The 19,290-nt window shown below is 38.3% G+C and overlaps 1 protein-coding gene across 1 annotated transcript in view; it reads left to right on the top strand.

Moving 5' to 3' along the window:
- LOC117424029 (glucose-6-phosphate isomerase) overlaps window positions 1–2,430 on the top strand; it is a 34,838-nt gene extending 32,408 nt beyond the window's left edge. The window contains exons 14-18 of the mRNA XM_034040043.3: window positions 297–373; window positions 917–1,045; window positions 1,192–1,267; window positions 1,600–1,666; window positions 2,015–2,430. Coding sequence (XP_033895934.1) covers window positions 297–373; window positions 917–1,045; window positions 1,192–1,267; window positions 1,600–1,666; window positions 2,015–2,138 — 473 coding nt within the window. The 3' untranslated portion in view covers window positions 2,139–2,430. The remainder of the gene's footprint in view (window positions 1–296; window positions 374–916; window positions 1,046–1,191; window positions 1,268–1,599; window positions 1,667–2,014) is intronic.
- Window positions 2,431–19,290: the final 16,860 nt, after the last annotated feature.

Raw genomic sequence — 19,290 nt, 5'->3', positions numbered from 1 at the left:
AATCCATCCTTCTCACAGGGACAGGAATTGATTTTCCAGTCTGCTTTTACAATGCAGTGCCACTGTGATTGATTGGATTAGAATGCTAATGAATTAAGCAGTGAAAACAAGGAAGGTATGTCCTAGCATAGCCTCTCAATGTTCCTTGCTGGTTCCCAGGCTTCGCAAGCTATATTAGCCTATATAATTTCAGATTGTGTGTGTGTGTGTGTGTGTGTGTGTGTGTGTGTGTATATGGAGGGGGGCTCTTTCATTTTTGGTCATTTTTTTTTTTGGTTGCATTTCTTTCTTGCCAGGAACACGCATGATCCCGGCTGACTTCCATATCCCAGTGCAGACCCAGAATCCCATCAGGAACAACCTACACCATAAGGTCATTCTGAATTCTTTATTCTGAGAAGTCCTCTGCGTTTTAACCATATTTAAATGTACTCATGATTCACTCCAAGGTGCCAGTCTTGGCTGGGGCACTGCATTAGCCTTTGTGCTTTGGGGTTAGATGGAAAATTGGCTGGGAATAGTTCTCATCCTCATGCTTCAGAGATCTCTTACTGGTTTACTGGTTTGGACTCCCAACAAGAACAGTCTAGCCAGGCAGGGCCTCAACTCCATGATTCAGTAGTTTGGCAGTATTTCTTACTAAACCCCATATAACACCAGGTAACTTTTTCAGGCATTTTTTTGTGGCAACTTGTTATAGGGGACATGTTCAAACAACTTCTGTTAAATTGCTCAAATCAAGATTGTTTAATTTGTTTGTTTAAAAATGTCCCTGGTGTGCCTGAACTTCAGGGTTACCAGGTGAAAAGAGATTGTTTTGACAGGAGGACACTGAATTGGACTTCTCAAACTGGGTAGAAAAACGAGGGTGTATCTTTTGCCTTGAATATATATTTTATTGCTGCTCGTGTTTCAGATCTTGATGGCCAACTTCTTGGCCCAGACAGAGGCTCTGATGAAGGGGAAAACTACAGAGGAGGCCCGCAAGGAACTGGAGGGAGCCGGCCTTAGTGGAGAGGCCTTAGAAAATCTGCTGCCTCACAAGGTGAGCGCATGTTTTCTACACAGGCCAGCGAGACTGATCTTGGGATTCCTGACCTAGCCAACAGGTCCCTGTGCTGCCAGGCTGTCTTATGGTTGTATTGGGTGTTCTTGCTGTGTGTTTTGTTAATCTGATGTATTCATTTTAAGGTCTTTGAAGGAAACAAACCCACCAACTCCATTGTGTTTAAGAAGCTGACTCCCTTCATTCTGGGAGCTTTAATTGGTAAGTACCCTTCCCAAATGAGTTTTGACAGCAGTCATATATATATATATATATATATATATATATATATATATATATATATATAAATTGGTAATTACAAGTCTGTAGTAGAAGCTGTGTAGGTGGCAGTGCAGACAAACTGTAGGAAATACATTTGCACCTGGAAGTTGACTGCACAGGACCTGTATAGCATATACTTTATTATTATGAAAAGGACATTCTTTGGCACACGTTCTTGTGTTATCAGAATCTGCTGAAATAAGAAGACGCATCTCGTCTGTCTAAAATATACAGTGAACTTTTTTTCTGATACTGTTCTGATTTTCTTGCAGCCATGTATGAGCACAAGATCTTCGTACAGGGAGTCATCTGGGACATCAACAGCTATGACCAGTGGGGGTGAGTGCTTTGTGATGACTTCAGCTAGAGGGGTTGAGTTTAGAAGGAAAAATGTAAAATTACCATCCATTTCAACCAGGACAGCAATGATTCAGTGTGATGAGTCTACAAGGTGTATAAATTGGTATGCAGTATGTGAACATTCTTCAGTGAATACCGCCTCTATCATTTGATTCTCAGTCTGTTGAATGTAATATAGCTTCAAGTGAGGCATAATACACAATGACAACATTCAATATAAGTACCTAATACTTAATTACATTGAGAGCCCCACATAAATATTGATACAGTTGTGAAAATAACCAAAGTGTCTTATGTTCAATAACCGTTATTTCTCTTAATTTGCAGCGTTGAACTTGGAAAACAACTGGCGAAGCAAATTGAACCAGAACTGCAAGACAACAGTGAGGTGACATCACACGACTGTTCGACCAATGGGCTGATCAACTTCATCAAGAAGAACTGGGCCTGAAGGGCAGGTCCCGCCCACAGTCGCACACTCGGAGCCGACTGCGGAACTCACAAGCCAATGTTGTAATGACCGCTTGTTAGCCATAAACAAGAGCTGAAGCACTTTGTCTGTAGTCACCTATCTGTGTTCCGACTGTCTCTGAATTGTGAGCCTATATTGTATTAACAAGTCTGTCTCCAGAAGGGAAATGCTTTCAAGATGTTGTGACATATGAAAATGTAACCGACAGGAACCCATCCTCACTTTACCTAGACGTGTTGCCAAAGTAAATCTTTATGCATTGAACACTTTACACTGATTTGTGGGGTGCCTTTTGTGTGTGAATGCATTAAAGGTGTGTGTTTGTCCTTTTAATCCCAAACTCACTATTGCTTCATAAAATACTGTGGGTTGCATTTTGACCTCAGTTGTGTGTTAAAGGGTGAGGGGTTTGACCTTCATAACATGAAGCACATTCTCATATGCTGTAAAATGATGTCAAGTGGAGAAATGTTTGGCTGATGCCTTCATCGCTGTTTCTATTGGGAAGTTTCAGTGACGTCAGTTTGCTTCTCATCAGAAGTTTGCCTTTTTTTTACTTATTTACCGTTTGTGTATTTAATCATTTCTACACAATAGGGCTTACAAAGTTGTACAAATATTGACTCCAAGGTGGATAAGTGGTGATTGCTGTTACGTGAAGTGTGTTTTTTTTTTTTCAGACCTTTTTTAGTCAATTTAAGAAGTCTGTTGTGTTGACTAACGCTTCAGTTTATATAGGAAATAAGATAACGAAATCGGTGAACTAAGGCAGGGTAGTCTCTGCCTTAAATAATTTTTACAAAATGTAAACTAGCCAACAAAATGTGTGCCAGATAAACTATTTGGTTTACTAAGTGCAGTTCCAATTGAACCCACAGGGAGGAGCTGTTTGGCTAATACACACCCTTGGCAATATTGCAGTTGGTCTCCCTAACACATGCCACTTTATCAGTGGGAGAGGCACATGGGAGCCCCCTAACCTATACTCATTTGCCGGTCTCGCAGTTTGCGGGGATCTTTCAATTCTTTCTTCAAACTATTTAAGTGCCAACAGAGTTGAAAGGTCACAATTCAAAAGGAGCTGGCAACTAGGATTCTACAAGCACAGGTGCATTCTGATCCAGAGAAAAGTGATTAATACCGAAGCAACATTACCATTTAGAAATACTGTAAACATCATAAAAAGGTAAGGTAAACAAATAAAATGACATTTGATGTTACCTTTTAATGGGTAGGGGATGGTTTTTGAAAACCTTAGTGATTTAACAAGTAAATGTCCACAAATAGATAAAACCAATCTCCAGATGTCTGCAATTTTGTCCGTTTTCTTTTGTTAGTATTGAGCAGTGGTGATGTGTGGACAGCCCTCATTGTGGAATGGCAGTGCCCTCTGGGGACACACCTTTTACACGGATGATGAAAGCCTGAACAGGGAAACTCCCTTAGAGACACAAAAGAGCAAAACCTGATCCAAAGAAATCACAAGCTTTTAAAGATTGACTCCGTGTGAAAATATCATCCACACCCATATTCATTGCTTATGAACAGAGGAAGCATTACCAGTCCTAAATAAAGAGTTGTACATTTTTTTTTTTTTTTTTTTTCAGATAAAAGAAATTTGGTTATTTTTAGTAACATAGACTCATCCCAACCAGTTGGGACTAGACCCTGTTCAGATGATTAAGTACTGATTGGAATCTGTACTATATTAAAAAAAAATGATTGGTCTGGTACTTGTATTTCTTAATCCATAATAAATATAGAATAGGTAAGAAACTAGATAAGGGGATACATTGTAGATAATATATAGGGCCACACTGCAGTTACCTGTTGCGGTTTATTGTTAAAGGAAAATTGAAACTTTGTTATATGTTTTATAACCTAAGCAGTTGTGAATTGTGCATTAATGAATCTGAACTAAAGCACCTAAACATTTTGAGGAATCACATTCCATTTTAAATAATGTTCCAACAAAAACAAAAAATCCTTTTGATCTGTATTTTTAAGACTTGCTTTAACAGCTGTGCCTGCTTTTTGCTTTTTTTTTTCTTTTCCTTTGGATTTGGGCTGCAAACAAAGACAGACGCCCAGGAGTGAAGGTAAACTATGAGCACAATAACACATAACGTCCCCTCCACCTAACCCCACCACCCCGGAGTGACATACAGAATCATTCCACAGCACATAACACTCACAGAGCCAGGGCACCCAGTCACATCCTGTTGGCTGAGCCCCTTTGATCCCTGACTCCTGTCGTCACGTTATTAAAACTCCCTAATCTTCTCTCTTTCATCTCTGTTTGCCCCCTCAAAAGAACCGCAAATTAGTACAAAACCAAACAAACCAGCAGGCGTGGAATTAGCCTGAGAAATCATACAAAGTTTGCAGAAATCCGTAAGGCGGTTGTTTGACTTGGGTAGAGGCACCTCTGCTTTTTCCCCGCAGCACTTGCATTGTCTTTTCGGCTTTGTGTTTCTTTGCGATGTAGGTAGCTCGTACTCTCATAGGGATACTGGGCGGGGGAGCAGACCCTGACCCTTTTTATTGTGCACTGGTGGTTCATTTTGAAAGTGTTACAAGTAGGCTCAGTGTGAACCTGTGTGCACGCCTCTCTTTCACTGTGCCAGTCAGATGAAAGGATTATGTGGCGCTCGGCAGCAACAAAGGCCCCTGTTTGACTTTGCTCCAGCCAGGGAACTGTGCAGCATTCGGAGAGAAGGACCACCAAGGTTTTTTTGGGGAAAAAAAGCCACCTCTGCATTAATATCCCTGCTGGATGAGATAGTGAGGGTACCCGTACATACACACATTTCAATGTCTCTAGAGAACTACTTATCCAATTGTAACTTTAAGGGAATTCTTATTGCATCTGTCTAAGTCAAGCTTCTATTGTTACAAATACAATATCTAGTAATCTGCTTTGCCAATTGTGATAAAGCTTGGAAAGGAATATCTTTAGAACGAGCTATTGAGTGTCGGTATATGGAGGCATCTGTTTGTCTGTATGTTACACATGACATTTTTACATGTGCCTACAGTGGGTTCAGGTCATGGTGATTTCTATTTCAGTTTTAATATTCATAGTTTTACTTATAATTCGGTTCCATGTATGTATATGTATTATGTATATATGTGTGTGTGTGTGTGTGTATATATATATATATATATATATATATATATGGCTTTGATATCTACTTTCATTTGATGCTCTTGAAGCCCCCAGCCTATCACAGGGATATACGGGTATAGTATCACACTGACTCAGGGTTAGACTCCTAATGAAAATGGTGAGTGGACTCGGTGGGTTAGGCAATGTGGACCAACGGTGCTTGTTTTCCTTTGTGCAAGGGATCTGGGACCTATAGGCCCCCAGCGGAGTCCAGGGGCATTTCCTGTGTCATTGCAGTCAATTTTACACCTAAAAAGATGATGATATTAATTATTGGGGAGCCTGGGTCCATGAAGAATCACACTGTTAGTTGGATGGGGCAATGTAAATGCGCATGTAAAGAATTATATTATGTGAAGACTGTTTTAGGCTACCAATAATCTGTATAATAACTAGAACTAATGGTAGCACATGCTAAACTGGAAAATGCTGCAATCTCACTGTTGGGTAGATTGTCTATGGAAAGTTCCCAGCCCAGAATAAAGAAAAGGAGACACTCACTCTCTAAACTAGGAGGCCTATCCTTGCCTCTTCTTGAGAAATACTTTTTCAGCTGCAAGGCTATATTTGGTCCAATACTGGACTTTCAGAAATGTTAGTGCCTGTTTGCCCACATCATGAAATAATTTGGAAAACAATCTGACTATTCACATCTCCAAACTGGTCCCAAAGAAAAGTGTTTAAACATTTACAATAAAATGTCTGACAATGTTTTAAAAAAATGTTAGGATTACACAATGATTATTTAAAACCGGAGAACCGGAGACAGCCTATATCATCCACAAAAAGAGAGGCAAATAACAAGGCCTTGACGTCACAAATTCACTGTAAGGAAGAACATCCTTCCTAATAATAATAATAATAATAATAATAATAATAATAATAATAATAATAATAATAATAATAATAATAATAATAATAATAATAATAATAATAATAATAATAATAATAACAAATTTCACTTTTTACAAAAAATTGTTAACAAGTGAACCCCTGCATTATCAAATCCCTTTTCTTTTCATTTTACGTTCTAAATTACATCATAATCTTTGTTAGATAGCGTCTTTCATTATAAGGATCTTAAAGCTCTTACAAAGAAAAAGCCGTAAAAAAAGTGCAACTGCAGACCGCAAATAAAAACTAACAATAGCCAAACACATGTGCCCTTTTTACATGCAATATAGTAAGTATCACAGATCCCATACAGACATCAAAGATCACTGAAATAAGAAACAAGCAAACAGAATGCATAATTAAAAAAAAAAAATACAAATCGGACAAAATAGCAGATCACAAATAAAAAATAACATGACACAATGTATGCAATATAATAAAGAACAGAAGGCTTTATATTATAGCCTAGTACAAACGGGTGTGCAGTGTCTTATTAAACACTGATGATATTAAACAACTTTCACTATATTATAAGCTTTCACAATTATTTTCAGCAAATCAAGAGATCTTGCTAGGAACGCAGGATTGATGATGGAGGAAGTTTTGGAAGAAAAAAAACAAGGTCAGCTGTTATGCTAATTTTCACTTAGTTTACTTTAGTAACTTTAGTAACTTAACTGACTCAGCACGTTATTATCAAGTGATAACATTATTTACAAAATAAATAAATAAAGTAAAATAAAAAATGTATTTCGCCCAAAACAGTTGTCATGTCAATTTAATTTCAGTTCACGGTGCCTCCAGAGAGCACACGCACACGCAATACAAGGAAAAGCTGCGTCGGGAACATTAAGGATGAAGTATTGGGGAGAAATAAAATAGGCTACTATTCAAGATATATAACAATGACGAGAGTGTTGTTTCACCAAAAACAGTGGATGGACTGAGTCCACCCTTCCCAAAAAGTAAGTGGACCGCGTCCACCTGCGTCCACCCCCCAGTCTAACACTGCTCTTGTGTCACTATCGTCTTACCGACAGGAACGAGAAAATCTTCTATACTCCTCCTCTTCATCGTATATTAATGGTCGTAACAGTTAAATATTCTAACGTTCATAAAATACATGATGGCGGTTTTACGGTTGTTGACGAAGATTTTAAAAAAATGTACTGTTATTATTGGGGGGGGGGTCAAGACTCATACAGAAGTCAGCACGGAACATCGATGCAATTTGAAGTTATTTATGGTGGGGGATGCACTTCATGTAGTATCTTATATTTTATTCATTGATTTTTGTTAAAAAAATCGTAATGAAAAATTGCACTCTCCCCCCCCCCCCCCCCAAAAAAAGTGGGTAAACGGCGTCCACCCTTGAAAAAAAGTGAGTGGACGGCGTTCACCTGTGTTCACCCTCAAGTCTAACCCTGCACTGACAAATGGTCTCTCGCAAACTATTGAAGAAACTTTGGTTGTATGTAGTTTAACCACTAGGCGGCGTTAACTATTCACAGAACAATGCACAGTTCTATTCTTTTTAAAGTTTATCTGCATAATATTTGAAATGGTCTTTAGTGACTCTTCGTTTGTTATGACACAATACGGCAGTCCTGTTTATTTATTAGTAATCTTCTCATGAACAGACATGATCTAGGGGTGATCAGTTTTTAAAATCCATTACCTCTTATTAGCACCGGTAGCATTATCACTGATCCCTCTTGTGTTGAATAACTTTTGGTTCTTTGCTTGTTTTTTTTTTTTACTTTTATGAAGGATATAAAGATTGTTGTTGTACCTGTAGATACAAAATGAAGCTGTTTTTTCTTTCCTGGTATCAGTCTTCCTGTGCAATAGGTCACATTGCCTGACTGCAGTTGGACCATTGGAGGGAAACTGAGCAACAACACAGGAAGTGATGATGTACCAGAGACAGTGTGCTAATCTGAGGTAAGAAAATGGAGTGAGGTGTGCACTATTCCTTCTCCTTAAGTTTTAGAATGTCATTAAATGTGCATGTGAAAAATATCTGCACAATTACTGTGAAATTACAAAGGCTAAGTTTTCACCAGACAAGGAAGAAACAACAGTGTGACTAAAACCAAGTGTAAAGGGACCCCTTATTCTGACTTTAGAGGCAGCCCTTGCTCTTAGAATGCTGTAACAAATTCCTGAATTATCTGCATCTGAAATCACAGCAAAGCCAGGGCCCTTTGAGACTGATGACAGACTAGGCAATTTTGTTGCCTGGTAACGGCACATTAGTAAAAACATAACTTCTCCTTTGCCATTTTTGGCTAGGATGAAAGATGGATAGTGATTTAGTAACTGAGGAGCAGGGGGAATTGAATGAGCTGCTGAATGTTCAATCTTTCAGAGAACTGGAGCTGGCTGTTAGTTTCTACTCTTTCATTTTAACTTTCTTTCATGCAGATATTTCAGATGCAATGCTATAGATGAAAAGTTATTTTAGTTCATTATGCAGCAGAATACAAGGGAGAGCAATTCATAACTTTGTTGGACCATTCTGGGGAAATCATACAATAAAGTTTCAACATTTTGGAATTTAGATTCTTCAAGCCAACACAAAACCATGCACCTTTTCCTTGATATTACATCCTGCCTCTGGTGATGAGGTCTGAAGCAGGTTACCAGGAAGTAACCATTACTGTGCCTAAATCATAGCAAAGGTTTTACCAAGATGCTTGTCTATTGCTATATTAAACACCTATCAAATGTCTAAATGTCTTTGTAACGTAATTTTAAACATGTGTATATATGCCACCTGCTAATAATATATATATATATATATATATATAGTTACAAAATCAACTAAATCAGTGGATTCATTTTTACTGGAAAATTTGAACAAGAAGAATTAGAAACTAAAAAGCAGTCATCTCTGATAACCTGTCTCAGATTGCATTACCATCCACAGTCTCTTAATTATTCACATAACTTTAAATATTCTGAGTAAAACTTCAAGGAATAAGGAATTTCTTCAACTGGAAGACAAATGTTTTCAGCTTCATTGTACACTGATGAATGAAAATAGTGTCTGTTAGTGCATGCTGGGTAACTTTAAATTATAATAACATAATCAATTATTAACCACAGTTTCATGTGACTCGCTTTGAAAAATGAATTTCCTATACCCTTTGTTAACTCTGGTACCATTTTCACTGCCCCTGTAATCACTGAGCAATTGAACTTCTCGTTAGTCAGATATTGTTGAATATTGTCGAATATTTTCTTCACTTTGAAAAGCCTATGGATGTGCTACTTATAGAGCTCCATTTTCCTTATGTTGACAATCATGTTGATGTAGTTCCTTGTTAATCCACTATCAATAATACTGGTAACTGATAACTACTGGTAACGCTTTATTCTGAACTCATATTTCACATGTATGTTGAATGTTTTTTGGAGCAGAAAACATACTCAACATAAATATGAAATATGAGCTCAAATGGAAGTCTAATGATAGATACACACATGCATTGCATGTCTACTGACCGTTTATTAACATGTAACTGAACTTCAGAAAATGGTTAATTAAATTATTATTTATGCCACTCAAAATAAATTGTTACCCAACTGCTGATATTGAAACTGAAGTGAACTGAATAATATTGGGTATAACTGGCCATTTGGCCTGTGCAGTTAAGAGTTTTGTGTGTGTGTGTGTGCGTGTGGAGGGGGTTGGCTATAATGGAGAGGAATGTGCAATCACAAAAGAAGCCTGCACTCTTGAAATTCATGGCCTATTAAAAAATGCTGTTATGCATCATAGACGCTGCTTCATTCTTACTGACCAACTCCTACAGACCAGAGCATTAAAAAAATGTCTCCTGGAGAAAAACGAGACAAAAATAAAAAGTCAATTGAAATCACAGTTCAATATTTTCATCAGCAGTTGCAGTTGTCATCAGCACAAAAACATATTTTCTCCAATCTCTCTGTTTATCTACCTCACACTGAGTTAAACAAAGTACAGTGCCACTGTAGAACAATACACAGTACCTGGCATGACACAGCAGTTTATGTACTGTTTCTGAGCAAACAGCGTTTGAGTTGCTGCTGGTCTAGTTCCTGTAGTGTACCCAGTCTTTTGAAATTAGGTTTTGCCAATAAGGCTTGTTCTTAAAAGTATCTACAGTACTTTTTAATTTAAAAAAATATATATTTTGTTAATTCAATTTTTGTTAGTGTCTCAAAGCATGTCACTGGCTGCCAAGTATATCAGTCATTAGGGGAAGCAGCTGGTTGGTTAATAACGGGAAATAAGGCGTTGAAGGGGTGAAGATAATTTCACTCTCCAGGTGATATGAACTACTGCAGGAAGTGGAAGTGTTAGCGACTACCCGAAAGTTAGACTAAACCAAGCACTTTCTTTAACATAGTGTGATACGAGATGCTATTTTTAAAATTAAATGACACGCTTGCGATAATAAGTGCTTCTTTCAAAATTGCACGTGGTATATATGTTCACTTATAAAGACAGAGATGCTGGGCTGGGAGAGTTGAAAGGTCACATTGTCACATGATTTGAATGGAACACAGAAGTTAGGATTCTCTAGACAAGCTCAAAACAGCTTCAGGTAAAGGCAGATTTAAAAGATAAAAAAAATATATATAATAACAATATTACAGCAACAGATCTGAGAACATAAAACAGTAGGGAAAGGTAAAAAAATACTATTAAGTTGCATTCAAAGCTACTTACTGTTTATATATTAAATCAATGATGGTATCCATGAAACTGACTGCTGCTCGAGTTAAAGTGAATAGGGACCATTCCAGTGCAGTATTTCAAACATTCAGTGAACTTTAACCCAGTAACTTACTTGTGCCTACCACCAACTGGGTTTTTAAACCCCTGAAATATCAAGGTGTCTCTTTATTTACACATTTGTCATCTTTCCTGACGTCCACCTGTCTGCAGGTCATTCACAGAGCTGCAGTAATCCACCTCCCAGTTTCCCTGCTGTCCTGGCCCTTGCTAAACTGCAGCACTGGAATGACATCAATCTCAGTCAGTGTCTCCGTGCAAAGACTGATTGTAACTCAAGTATCCGAACAATCCAAAGAATGATGTCATTACCTTAGTTTGTGGAAGCACAAGAGCCATGCAGGTCAGGGGGTTGTGCAAACAAACACATCCCAGACAGGGAGAGTCTGAGGAGATAGACCTGTGGAAGATTTGATACCGAGTCTGCAGCAGTAGTCATGTTAATGAGTAGGTAGCTTCGAATTTCATCTTCTGATTATTTTTTTTATTGCAATTACACAAATTCTATGGTGGGTTTTTTCAGTTTTTCTTTTATAAGTCTGTGTTCAAGAGCTGCTTTTCTAGTTGCCATAGATATATGTAACATAAGCTAGATCAGCCAAAGGGTCTTTATACTGTAGAAGGAAGAGCCAGGGCCATCTCGCCATATTTGATATCCCACTTTGGATCAAGTTTCCTTTTGTTTTTCTGGCAGTAAACTAGTGTGCACTAGATGGTGCTGGCACTAATTAATATAAAGGCATTTTGACTGATCTAGCCTACATTGCATGTTTATGGCAGACAACTAGAACTGAAGAGCAGCTCCTGGATTCACAGTCAAACATCTGAATACATCCATACAAATAGTATCATAAAAATAATGTATTTAATTGCAAGAAGAATCACTCAGAATGATCACAAACAACATCAAAATGGAAGGAGTTATATGGTATTGGTATCCAAATGATATGGCATTGCTGTACTGTATCGTGGTTACAGTAGCAGACCGTGTGCTACCATATTAGGAACCATGTTCATAATTGAATTCCCAATCTACTGTGTTGCCATTGCTGGGAATGATGTGGTCTATTAATTTTAATGCTCGTGACAGTTGCCCTTTTTCAGAAAGGACTGCTTGAACTTGATTAGGGACAGCTGAGGGGAATGAGGAACAGGCCATGGGGCTATTGAGTGTTTCAGGTACAACAAGGCAGCCAGGATGTGTTGTCAAGAGAGACACACTATATATAGTATCTCTGTACAGACACTGCTTGTTTGGGCTGGCTTCATCCCCACTGACTGGTTGACACTTTTTTTGATCTTCAGTGGGTTCTAAATGGGTAAGTTTGTTCACTTTATTAACTTATACTGACAGTGTTTTTGATATTGGGTTGACACTGTATGGTGACTTTTGGTGTCAAAAGCCAGGTGATAATTTTTAACTTCCTCTGTGTCCAGTATTATTGTTATATAATCCACTTTGATTCTAAAATCAATCCAGAACTGACACAGACTGCATGTCTAATGTGGGAGGATGCTGTACAGTGTGTAATGAATCTCCTGCTAGTGGCTGATGAGTTAATAATACTGGCACCAGCATAAGACCCGTACTTGCTTCTCAATTACAGAGCTTGCTCTTTAGTTGAATGGTGAGACGTTTGTCTTTGAACCGTATGATTTGCAGTTCGCGACCAGCTCTTGCCTTTCCATTCAATTCAATAGGTTGAGATGCCAACTCATTACAAGTGAGGTTATTGGCAATTCAAACTAAACTCCACCCATGATCTGTATTAGAGTTTGATAATCAAATCAGTGGTTTGAGCAGCAGAGACAGACCAGAACTCAGTGTTGCCACCAGATGCTTAGACCAACATCCAATTATGTAGTTTGTCACCTCCGAAATATCTCAAATGTCCGTCCCTACCTTTCCCTCACGGATGCAGAGATACTCGGTAATGCATTCATCTCCTCTTGACTCGACTACTGCAACTCTATGGTGGTCTTTTGAGTGTGCGGTTTATTTTCTTTTTTAAGGTCTTCCGTCACGCGCCATAAACAGATTGCATCTGGTTCAAAATGCCGCTGCTAGAATCCTTACCAGATGTAAAAAACATGATGACATTACCCTGTCTTGCCCAGCTGCACTGGCTACCTGTAAAGTTAAGGATTACTTTCAAAATTCTCCTGCTTGCCTACAAGGCCCTTCATCACACAGGTCCAGAGTATCTCTCCAACCTGCTGACCCGCTATGTCCCTGCATGCAAGCTGAGGTCCTCTGACTCTGGCTTGCTTGTTATACCCAAGCAAAAGTGCACCACACTCGGAGAGTGCTCTTTCAGCTTCATGGCCCCGACTCTCTGGAACTCTCTCCCAGCTTTAGTGTGTGTAGCTCCCACAGTCGCTTGCTTCTGTCTTGCTTTCAATGCTTTCAATGCTCTTTAAGCCTGATATCTGTTATTAGCTGTTGTCTAAATTGCTATTTCAGGTTTTTCACTCCATCTTATTCGTATGATTCTGTATGACACACACATCCACAATGTTTAGAATTCATATCCTAGCCTTATATTTAATTTAATATGCCTGTATTTAATGTATTTGCATTGTGTTTTTACTGTTTGTATTTAATGTACTTTAATGCCCTGTATTTCACTGCATTTAATGTATTATGCATTGTTCCTCACTATCGTGTAAAGCGCTTTGTGATGGTGGTCCACTATGAAAGGTGCTCTATAAAATAGGGCAGGGCCCCTTTGTATTATTATTGTTGCGGTGCAGACAAAAGCCGCCGCCATTATGTGTTATTGTTTTAGTGTGTTTTTAGAACCTAGTGAAGATGCGCGACTGATCAGCTACTGAGTATTTAATTAGCTGACAGTCACACGTCATTACTAAACTCGTACAAACTCTGGCCATGGGGTAATAAGATAATTACTAGCTAGTTAACCCCTCAGCCAGAATATAAAAGTCAGCATAATTGTTTGTTTGTTTGGCCAATGTGCCATTTTGTCTTGGATAAATCTTTTATTTTTTTTGTTTGTTTAATAAAGCACTGACCACCATTGCTCCTCAGTTTCACCCGCCAGTACTGCCTGTGTGTGTTCTTTTCTGGTCAGACGTTACCACCAAAGCCAGCTTATCATAGTCACATGTTATCCTCAACTGCCAATGGTGCCAGTGTCACCCTGCCTCCATCTATGCTGTTCCATCTACGCTGGCAGACTGGTGTCTGCTTCACAATGGTTAATCATTGACATCCGCAATTACAATGTTCCTCTGGGTTGAATTTGTCTCTGGCCTCAATTCTAACCAAATAATATCCTTGTACCAGTTAAGTCAAGTGGATATTGTCAGTTGCAACACTGTTGCCATGAGCAACATAACACCATTACAAAAAACAGGACCTCACATCTAACACTGTTTATTGTGCTCTATCTAGTTTCATAACCCAACCTCAAGCAAATTACTCTGAGCAAGCATTCTGCGCGGCCTGCCTTCAAAGCAAGGCCTCCAGGGATGGATTCCTCTCAGAGTGAATGGTTTCTAAAGTCCCAGATAAAATGAAAAAACACGAGGGCATTTGTGATAATAACTCAGTAAACATAACATTGGCATTCTTGCTTTGGACACACCATTTGTTCCTAAATTGCTGTCTTATTGTTTTACCAACAAAAAAAAATTGAGTAGAACTTTGTAATTATTTTTTACAGTCTCAATTCACACCTACTGACTGCCATCTAAAGTCCTCTTTTATTATTAGTGCCATCATGATCTGCAGTTCCAAACTTAACAAGCCTGCGTTGAGTTACCTCTATAAACCAACATGCCGTAGACATCAAACTGTTTTTTTTTTAAATCTGAAAAACGTACCCCTTTTAAAATAAGCTGAATCAGTAAATTAGAACAGTTTAATGAAAGATAACTAAATAATACAATCCTATGGTATACATTTGTTACAAGAAGTACCTTCAGTAGTAAGACCATATTGAGGCCGTCTTGAAAAGAGCTTTGAAACACTTTAAAGTTGTCAAGATGTTAACAGTGAAAAGAAAAATGACAGGTACGTTATTTAAACAGATGTAGCAACACCTGGGGACGTCTACGCTGGATTTTTTTGGAATACCGCTACTTACTCTTTATAGGTTGCAATACCAAATAACTGCAAAATGTACAGTGATGTAAAGAGATACCCTGTCTGGTAGTACCATCTTTCATTCTGGTATTTGTTGCCAACATTAGTTTTAACATCATTCTAAATCTTATCCAGCCAAAACATTGCATGTAACAGGCCATGAAAATCCTACTTTGGATAAGTCAATGATTAATATCACTCATTAATATTTTTCTCCATGTAGCAGCTGATCTGACCTGCTCATATCGTTTAAAATGATGTATTTCTAAAAAGAAATAAATAATCACTGCAAGTCACTGATGCAAGAGGTTGTGTAACCCCTGTCAGATAACTTGACCTGGAATGACTCCTGTTGTATTTTGGTTTTTATTGGCCAATTACTAGTACAGTACAGGCATCAAACTTGCTTAATTAATATTCTATAGGTCTATTAACACCAGTTTTCAGTTTTGATATGTCATCAAAATGCTCAGAATATATATATATATATATATATATATATATATATATATATATATATATATATATATATATACACACACACACACACACATATATACAGTGCCTATAGAAAGTCTACACCCCTTTGAATTTTTTTCACATTTTGTTGTGTCAGTGCCTCAGAGTTTCATGCATTTAAATGAGGATTTTTTTCCACTTATCTACACACCATACTCCACACTGTTAAGGGGAAAAAGTTTTATATAAAAAATACAAAACTGAAAGATCATAATTGGATAAGTCTCCACCCCCCCGAGTTAATACTTGGTGGAAGCACCTTTGGCAGCAATTACAGAGTCTGTTGGGATAGGTCTCCAACTTTGCACACCTAGATTTGGCAATATTTGACCATTCTTCTTTACAAAACTGTTCAAGCTCTGTCAAGTTCCTTGGGGAGCGTTGATGGATAGCAATCTTCAAGTCATGCCACAAATTTTCGATTGGATTTAGGTCGGGGCTCTGACTGGGCTACTCAAGGACATTTACCTGTTTGTTCCTTAGCCACTCCAGTGTAGCTTTGGCTCTGTGCTTTGGGTCGTTGTCATGCTGAAAAGTGAACTTCCGTCCCAGTTTCAGCTTTCTTGCAGAGGGCAGCAGGTTTTCCTCAAGGACTTCTCTGTACTTTGCTCCATTCATTTTCCCTTCTATCCTCAAGGCCTTGATATTTTTTTATACCCATCCTCTGATCTGTGCTTTTCAACAACTTTGTCCTGGAGTTCTTTTGAAAGCGCCTTGGTGCTCATGGTTGAGTCTTTGCTTTGAAATGCACTACCCAGCAGAGGGAACCTACAGGAACTGCTGAATTTATCCTGAAATTATGTGAATCACTACAATTTAACACAGGTGGATGCCACTTAACTTGGTGTGTGATTTTGAAGGTGATTGGTTACACCTGAGCTAATTTAGGATTGCTATTACAAGGGGGATGGACACTTATCCAACCAAGCTATTTCAGTTTTTATTTTTAATTAATTTTCTACAAATTTCAAGAATATTTTTTCACTTGGAATTTGTGGGGTAGGATGTGTAGATAAATGAAAAAAAAAGAAACTATTTTAATGCATTTTAATTCCATGCTATAAGGCAACAAAAGGTGAAAATTTTGAAAGGGGGTGTAGACTTTCTATAGGCACTGTATATTATTATTATTATTATTATTATTATTATTATTATTATTATTATTATTATTATTTATTTCTCAGCAGACGCCCTTATCCAGGGCGACTTACAATTGTTACAAGATATCACTTTTTTTTTTACATACAGTTACCCATTTATACAGTTGGGTTTTAATTGGAGCAATCTAGGTAAAGTACCTTGCTCAAGGGTACAGCAGCAGTGTCCCCCACCTGGGATTGAACCCACGACCCTCCGGTCAAGAGTCAAGCCATGTATCAATTTAATTAAATTAATAATGCATTTTATTTTATGATTTCAATATTTGCATTTGTAATGGACAGTGTTGTGATACGTTACAGATGAGATGAGATGAGATGAGGTTAAAAGCTCTGTAATGCAGAGGAACCGAGCTCTTTATCATAGTGGTTATGACGCTCACTTGTGGTGTGCGGGGTCGCTTGTTTGCACACAGCCTCCGCTTTGTTATACATTATAAGAATGAATGTTAGGTGCTGTATTTAACTTACAAATATATATATATATATATTATTACACAATTTAACCTGTTATAAGGTATATTGAAATGTTTTGTTTTTTTGCCCCGCTGTATAAATTCGTATGTGTGCATTGTGAATAAGGTTGAACATAATCTACAGGACCAGAATGCATTTTAAGACCAAGGCGAGACACAGTAATGAGTTTTAATTGTAATATGGCAGACTTTCTTTCTGAGAGTGTGGTTACTGCAAGTGTTCAGGCATCTATTCAAGTCTAAATGCCATTCACACCGTGTCTGCATTAAGCAGACTATATTATCAAGCATGAGCGTGCTTTGGCAATACCCACTTTCTTTAAAGCGGTCTCCTTTAGAATGGATTGAGTTCCAAACGGTGCTGAGGTTCAGTTCTAGAAGAGAAAGATACCGACTGGTAACCATTACCGATTCCTGAAACGATTCCTAGCATATGGATGAATTAAAGGCTACAATAAATATTATGATAGAAGTTTTGTGTTGTGATGCATTACACAAAATGGTTCTGGAATGTTGATTTATGTTTTGCCTTAAAGGGGAAGTCTCAAGTGTAACTAACAGCACACCAGCCCAGCATTTCAAGTGTCAAGCCCTGAATCAGATTTTAAAATATGTTTTTGCTGCAGCTATGCTGGGGGAGCCAATGCTTTTCAACGCTTTGTTCTATGTTATGATGATTATTTTGCCAGGTTATTGGTAAATTCGGCCTATTATCCCTATTTTTGCTTTGTCCCATTTGATATTAAAATGGTTTAACAGAAATACACATAAATGGTGGTATAATATATGGTAACCTATTAAAAACTACATACTAATTGAGATGGAGTTAGATTTCTGTTGAGAATCATTAGGTGAGGTTCAACACCATGAACAAATAATGAAACACACTTGTTAACATGTCAGTATGTAAGCTTGTAATTCAACAGTTAATAAACTAGATATCCCCATCTTAAAATAAAGATGTGTACTACAGTATACCATTGTGAAGGCAAAGTAAAGAACAGCGAAAGCAATCGAGCAAAATATGACAAAGAAAAACAGAAAAGAACGGTAAATGGCAAACTCCACAAAATGGCCATGGCGCAACTAGACCAGCAGTGATGATGATGATGACTTTTTACAAAGAGGGAGAGGGAGAGGGAGGGAGAGGGAGAGGAGTACAGCTGAATAAATATTATAGCGCTGACAAAATGTAACTACAGCAAGACACCCACAGCTGTCTGACTGGCTGGAAGAAAGAAAAGAAAATTAAACCCTATTACAACAAAACCAGTTTATCTGGGAGGTCAGAAAGGCCCGGCCTGCTGAGAGCAGACACCCCTGAGAAGGGCATGGTCCTCCACAGCAGGAAGGCAGCAGAAGCCAGGGGGAGCAGGACCACCCAGAATTACTGCTGAGAGCAGACACCCCTGAGAAAGGCATGGTCCTCCGCAGTAGGAGGGCAGCAGGAGCCAGGGGGAGCAGGACCACCCAGAATTACTGCTGAGAGCAGACACCCCTGAGAAGGGCATGGTCCTCCGCAGCAGGAGGGCAGCAGGAGCCAGGGGGAGCAGGACCACCCAGAATTACTGCTGAGAGCAGACACCCCTGAGAAGGGCATGGTCCTCCGCAGCAGGAGCCAGGGGGAGCAGAACCACCCAAAATTACTGCCCCAGCAGGGGCTGTTACAACAGGATGGTCATTACCCTCCCCACACACTTAAACTAACCTTTTTACAACTTTAGTAGCCATGGGCAACTCAAGTCAAATGTGGCTCAATGGCCTCTTTAGGATACATAATACTCCCATATTGTATATAGGACATTGTGTAGTATAACTATTAATCCTGTAGGAATCGTAACAGGAAATGATTGTGCGTATGAAACACACATGCCTCAAGTGTAAAACTGTAGGGGGAAAAATAATATATTTACTTATAAATGCATGATATTTTATAGGAACATTTGTTTATATTGTAGTGTGAGAATGTATATGTGTGAACATATACTGTATATTTTCATATACAATAATGATCATATATGA

This window comes from Acipenser ruthenus, chromosome 19 (genome assembly GCF_902713425.1).
Source record: "Acipenser ruthenus chromosome 19, fAciRut3.2 maternal haplotype, whole genome shotgun sequence".
NCBI lineage: Eukaryota > Metazoa > Chordata > Actinopteri > Acipenseriformes > Acipenseridae > Acipenser > Acipenser ruthenus.
The sequence above is the reverse complement of the archived record's forward strand: the minus strand, read 5'-3'. Positions and strand labels throughout refer to the sequence as shown.